Here is a 6,000-nt window from a genome sequence, read left to right on the forward strand (position 1 = left end):
TTAAATAATGCAAAGTCTAAGAAAATCCTTCACAGGCATACCTATAGGATAACCCAGTTCAAACAGTTGCTCACTAAATACTTATTTTAGGTGACTACCAGTATTTTATTTTTATATTTCCTGCTCTACTCTTCTGTAGAACACTCAGGATATTATTTTTGGTCACCAATTTTAAACTTTAGAAAATGTTTAATGCCCATAAATGTCAAATGTATGTAAGCCTATAACAAGTACAGAGTTAGGTCTGCACATTACCTCTCCTAAGCAGTTGTCAGCAGCTGGCCAGTCTGTTCTGCCGTCCTCACTCCAAACACTGGATTTCAGTAGACATCTTTTCTTGCACAAGTATGTCAGTTAGTATATCTTTATGATGACTTTTAGTGCCTTCTCCAAGATAATTTCTTACTTCACAGCATGGATGAAACTGTTCAGTCTTCGGCTTGTTCAGTAGAGGGTCCTGGGTTTTGCTGCATCTCATGCCTCTTCCAGACTGGAGTTGGCTAATTAAACCTCGATTTTGCCATCCCTTGCTGCCTTTTCACTTTCTTAATTTATTGAGTAAAATTATCGGTGATCTCGTCCTACTTATAACAGATCTTCTCCTTGGGATACTGCCCAACTGGGGAGTGGCTTGCTGTGGGGATGGAAAGCAGCAACGTGGAAGTTCTGCACGTGAACAAGCCTGACAAGTACCAGCTGCACCTTCATGAGAGCTGCGTGTTGTCCCTAAAATTTGCTTATTGTGGTGAGTTTAGCTGCAAGGCTGTCGGTGGCCTGAATGGAAAATACTTCTTAAAAGCATGGGTAGAGATAATATCTGAGGGGGAAGATGTTCCTCTCCGTTCAGCTGGATGCAGTAATTCTAATTTATAATTCTGTTGACCCTCAGAGGCGAGTAATGTCTGTCTCAGCCTGCTTTGTTAATTTGAGAAAAGTCAGCAGGCACTGAAATAAGCTTTGAGCGCAACTTGTTTTGTGGTAGGGGTGGGAGTAATTGTTAGTGCTCAAGAATTGTGGGAATCACTATGTACTGACTATAAGGAGGAAACAGGGTCAGATGTATGGTTAGCTGCACCCCGATTCTTTTTCTCTGAACGAGAACAGAAAGCCCATGAGGAGATTGTCTTTGTGCTTCGAATGGTCATATATTTGTTCATTGGCGGTGAGGACAGATGGGTGAATGTGTAACTAACCCAAATTGGACATTCTATATGTATCTGATATGACAAACATTTCACATTAGTTCAGTATTCTTTTTGCTCTTATTATTTCCATAAGACTGAAAATGGCTGTGATGCTGAATAAAGTATTAAATGACTCATTGTACTAGCACACACACACATGCTCACACACACAACAAGCTCAGGTGGATATAGAAGCCTGTGGCCTTCATCATTTATCCTAAAGCCACTCATCATCTTGATTTTGAGGAAGGCTTTTCACTAAATTTTGAGCTTGTCTTTTCGCTAGACTAGATGGCCAACAAGTGCACAAGGCCTGCCTGTTCTATGCCCCCCTTCCCCAGCTTGTCTCTGGGAGTTGGATTCCAAGTACACAAGGCTACATGCCAGAAATCTGAACTTGTGGACAAGTTTGCACATGTTTAGCCATCTCCTCAGCCCTTTGACAATTTTTTAATTACAAACAGGATCACACCAAGGAACTTACTTGGATTTTATAGACCAACCTTTGGACATTGTACTTCACATGTTAAAAAGACTCTCTTTTGAGCCTGGCGTGGTGGTCTACAACGTTAATCCCAGCACTTAGGAGGCAGAGGCAGGTGAATCTCTGTGAGTTCAAGGCCAACCTGGTTTACAAAGAGGTCTAGGGCAGCCAGGGCTGATACACAGAAACCGTGTCTCAGAAAAAACAAAAACAAACAAAAAAAAGCAAAACAAAACAAAACTCTTTTGGGCCAACTAGATCATTCCATGGGTAAAAGCACTTATTATTCAAGCCTCGTGACCTGAGTTCAGTCTTTGAAATCCATGTTAAAAAGCTAGATGAGCTAGGGAACACCTATAATCCCAAACTGCTACAGTGAGCTGAGAGTGAGATGAAACAGGAGAATGGAAGCCAGAAGCTAAGAAACAGTATTAGAGACCCTGCCTCAGAAAGGGGGAAAGAGAGAACCAAGTCCACAAGCTGTCCTCTTCACCTTCACACATGCCTCCTGACCTGTTTGTGCACACACACACACACACACACACACACTAAAAACAGTGCTCTATTACAATTAATTCCAACAGGGGAAATTTTAATATTGCTGGAGTTATATGTTCCTTTGCTAATCCTAGGCAAGTGGTTTGTGAGTACTGGAAAAGACAACCTCCTCAATGCCTGGCGGACACCGTATGGAGCCAGCATATTCCAGGTACAGAAGTGTGCTGCCTTGTCTCCTTTGAAACAACTAATGAGATTACCTTAAAATGGAACACATTAAATATCCTCTGCCTGTTGTTTTTTCTTACAGTCCAAAGAATCCTCATCAGTGCTTAGCTGTGACATCTCTGTGGATGATAAATACATAGTCACTGGCTCAGGGGACAAAAAGGCTACCGTGTATGAAGTCATCTACTGAAAACACTATGGCTTCGTATTTACAGTTGAATTGGGCCAAATGTTTGAAATTTGTAGAAATAGAAAAATTATAATTAAAAAGAACAAACAAACAAAAACATTTGAAGAAACCTGTTTCCAAACGCTGACACAGAACTGCTTTGAGTCTACAAAGAAAAGGCAACAAGTCTATGAATAGACAGTCACCTGTCTACCTTTGGACACCACAACCGCACAGAGGCCACAAATGTGGGCTAGAGCAGCAAGCTGCTGCCTGTCAGTCACACTTTGCCCAACTGTGAGCTTACTTTTCTGTTCCTTGCAGTTTACTTCACGTTGAGTCCTCTGTAGAGCAGTGGTGTCTCCAACGAACTTGTTTCTTGATTTTGCATCTTGTGATTTTTTTTTGTATTTTTGTTGGTTCAACATTTGTATAAATTGTAAATATATTTGGTTTATTACAGTAAAGCCTTTAGTACCAGTAAGTGGTCTTCCTCCTTGACTGATTTTAATCAACACTTTGTATTTGGGTCTTGAGAGTAAAGTCCATGCACACGTAGGTAAGTTCTCAGTGCTCTTGTCTTTGCACACATGTATCTGACGTGGATGTCTGCTGCGTTGGGACTGATGGTGTCAAGTCCTTCTGGATCACCAGAGACTAAGCATCAGAACTGGAACTGACAGCTTTAATAGAAGATATTGGAATTGCTTTGATACTCATTCTTTGAGACTTATGATTAAAACTCACAGGCTATTATGATTTTTATGTTGTTTTTAGCGTGGGGTCTTACTTCAGATCACAGACTCACTTTGAACTGGTAGCAATCCTCTTGCCTCAGCTGGGATTACAAGTGTGTGCCACCTTTCCTGGCCTTTTTTAAGTTTAGATAATGTAACAAACAATGAGCCTGTTTCACACATTCATCCCTACTGTCTTCTTTCCTTACCCCAAAGAGACCCTCTTCTGCTTTCATATTGCATAAGTGTGAGTTGTGTTTATGGTTAATTCTAGATTGTGTGTATGAGAGCAAATACGTAAGTTTTTTTCAAGGTCACAAATTAAAGTTCTGCCTTTTCCTGGTGTCTCACTGATAGGCAGAATCTGTTTTACTTAGGAAGGCCCAATCTTTTCTTACCTACATTCTTTCCCTTTTGTTTTAAGAAATGTATAGATGATTTATGTTTTGTTTTATGATGTGTGCTGTTCGGAAAGCTGTGGAGTTCATGTCCCTGGAAAAGTGAGGTGGAAAGTCAGCTAGCTGGTTATGACTCATTAGTACTTACGTGATCTATTATGCTAATTTATTTACTCCAGCAAACCTTGCCCAGTTCATCTCATTAAGACTGTCCCTGCAGCTCTGGACATTGCAGTCTGTCGTTAATCTTTTGTCTTTATTTTTATAGACAAGCTTTTACTAATTTGGTTAGGTGATATCTGTAATGCTGGGCTCTTAATAAGTTACCGGCATGTTTTCTTTTGAAGAGGCTACACAACTCCTGCTTTATATACTGCTGTTTACTATGTGCTAAAAAATAATGGGTGCCAGTAGCTAAGGAATTTCCCATGCCCTTGTTTTCTTATAATTCAGTTAGTTAGCAGTTCTTTCTGCTTTTCCTTTATCAAAATCTTTTTATATCTTTAAAACATTAGTTTTCACCCTCCCTCCCCCCAAAATGTTTTTTTTTTAAGTTTTAAATGCTTTTCATTAAGCAGATAGTAACCCTAATGGTCAAAGCTGATTTCTGCCCCTCTTCCCTATATTGTGAAGTAATTCTATGTGCCTCTCTTCTCTTTCCACCCGGACACCCAGTCGTATAGTGGTAAAAGAACACAGGGATTTGTTTCTCTGCAAACTTAGACTCAGGCACAGGACAGCAGTGTTGCTGTGGGTTTACAAATTCACTTCCACCTCCAAGTAAGGAAGGACTGGAAGTTCTGGGAAATAAGCTACTGAATAAAATCTGTTATATCCCTTCCATTTACCAGTCCATTAGCTGAAACAAATGTGGTGTGTGCAGCCTAAAGAGAGATGGCTGCGGGGGCTGAGAATGGAAAGTGAGAATTTGGAAAACTGTCCAGGTCATTGTTTCTCACTTGTATAATGTGAATGACAAAAATTGTTGTGCCTACTGCTCAAGGTCTTAAGGATCATAGTTGCTATGTCAGCAGGATATAGTGACACCTGTCTCACAAATGGAGCATATAAGTCCATTGTTTATCCCATTATAGTGTAACTCCACATTAACACCCCCTGTCTCTGTCTCTGGTGTATGTACATGTACAGGAGCTTCTGCATTTGGTTTCCATATGGCTCTTTGAAAAGTCTTTTAGTGTTATTTATTTTTTTTTCTCCTCTGCCCTGCACTTCCATCCCCCACTTGAATTCATTACTTCATCTTTCATTATTCTAGTTCAACCCTTTATACAACCATGTTCTATATATTCTTCCTTAAAACCATCTCCTTTACTAATTTATAACATCTATGGGTATTCCAGACAAAATGCACACATCTGAAGATTCAAAGTTACCATCTACAAATACGGCAAAACATGAACTGATTGTCTTTCTCAATCACACTGATTGTTTCCAACTTCATTTCATTTACTTGTAAATTTCCTAACTTCATTTTTTTGTAACAGGTAATTAAAATTCTATTGTGTAAATATACTTCCTTTTCAGTGTCTATTTATCTGTTGATGGGCATCTAGGCTTGTTTCCATTTCATGGTTATTGTGAGGAGAGCAGCTATGGGCATTGATGAGCAGGCATCTGTGTAGTAGGATATAGATTCCTTTGGGTCAATGTCTAAAAATGGAATAGCTTTGTCCTGTGGTATATCTGTGTGGTGGTTTGAATAGCTATAGCACCATAGACATATATGTGTGTGTGTGTGTGTGTGTGTGTGTGTGTGTGTGTGTGTGTGTGTGTTTGGCTTATAGGGAATGGCACTGTTAGGAGGTCTGGCCTCTTTGGAGCAGGTGTGGCCTTGTTGGAAGAAGTTTGCCACTTTGAGGACTCAAGCTATGCCCAATACACAGTTGTATCTGCTGCCTGCAGATGAAGAAGCAGAATTCTCAGCTTCTATAAGACCATGTCTGCCTCACACTGTCATGCTTTCTGCTATGACCATAATGGACTCTGAAACTATAATCTAGCCCCAGTTTTCCTGTATAAGAGTTACTGTGGTCATGGTATCTCTTTACCAAGTACAAACCCAAGTTAAAACAGAAGTTGGTACCAGGGACTCGGGTATTGCTGTGATAGTGCCTACTAACCATGCTTTCGTTTGAAGGAATGTGGACTTTGGAAGTTTGAATTAGAAAAACAGCTGTTTTATGTGGGGCTTAATGGGCCGTACCAATAGGAACATGGAAGACAGTGGTGCTGAGGATGATTTGAACTTTGAGCACCTGGCTCAAGAGAAGAATGTTAGCAT

The 6,000-nt window shown here is 40.1% G+C and overlaps 1 protein-coding gene and 1 pseudogene across 14 annotated transcripts in view; both read left to right on the top strand.

Moving 5' to 3' along the window:
* The window catches only part of Tle1 (TLE family member 1, transcriptional corepressor), a 90,973-nt gene extending 87,926 nt beyond the window's left edge, over positions 1-3,047 (top strand). For all 14 annotated transcript variants that reach the window (XM_038332674.2, XM_038332676.2, XM_038332679.2 and 11 more), the window contains 3 exons: positions 595-745; positions 2,301-2,377; positions 2,477-3,047. In XM_038332674.2, the coding sequence (XP_038188602.1) occupies positions 595-745; positions 2,301-2,377; positions 2,477-2,584 (336 nt within the window). In that variant the 3' untranslated portion in view covers positions 2,585-3,047. The remainder of the gene's footprint in view (positions 1-594; positions 746-2,300; positions 2,378-2,476) is intronic.
* A 2,885-nt stretch (positions 3,048-5,932) lies between these two features.
* The window catches only part of LOC121677227, a 16,955-nt pseudogene continuing 16,887 nt past the window's right edge, over positions 5,933-6,000 (top strand).

The sequence above is a fragment of the Arvicola amphibius genome, chromosome 6, assembly GCF_903992535.2.
Source record: "Arvicola amphibius chromosome 6, mArvAmp1.2, whole genome shotgun sequence".
Classification (NCBI taxonomy): domain Eukaryota; kingdom Metazoa; phylum Chordata; class Mammalia; order Rodentia; family Cricetidae; genus Arvicola; species Arvicola amphibius.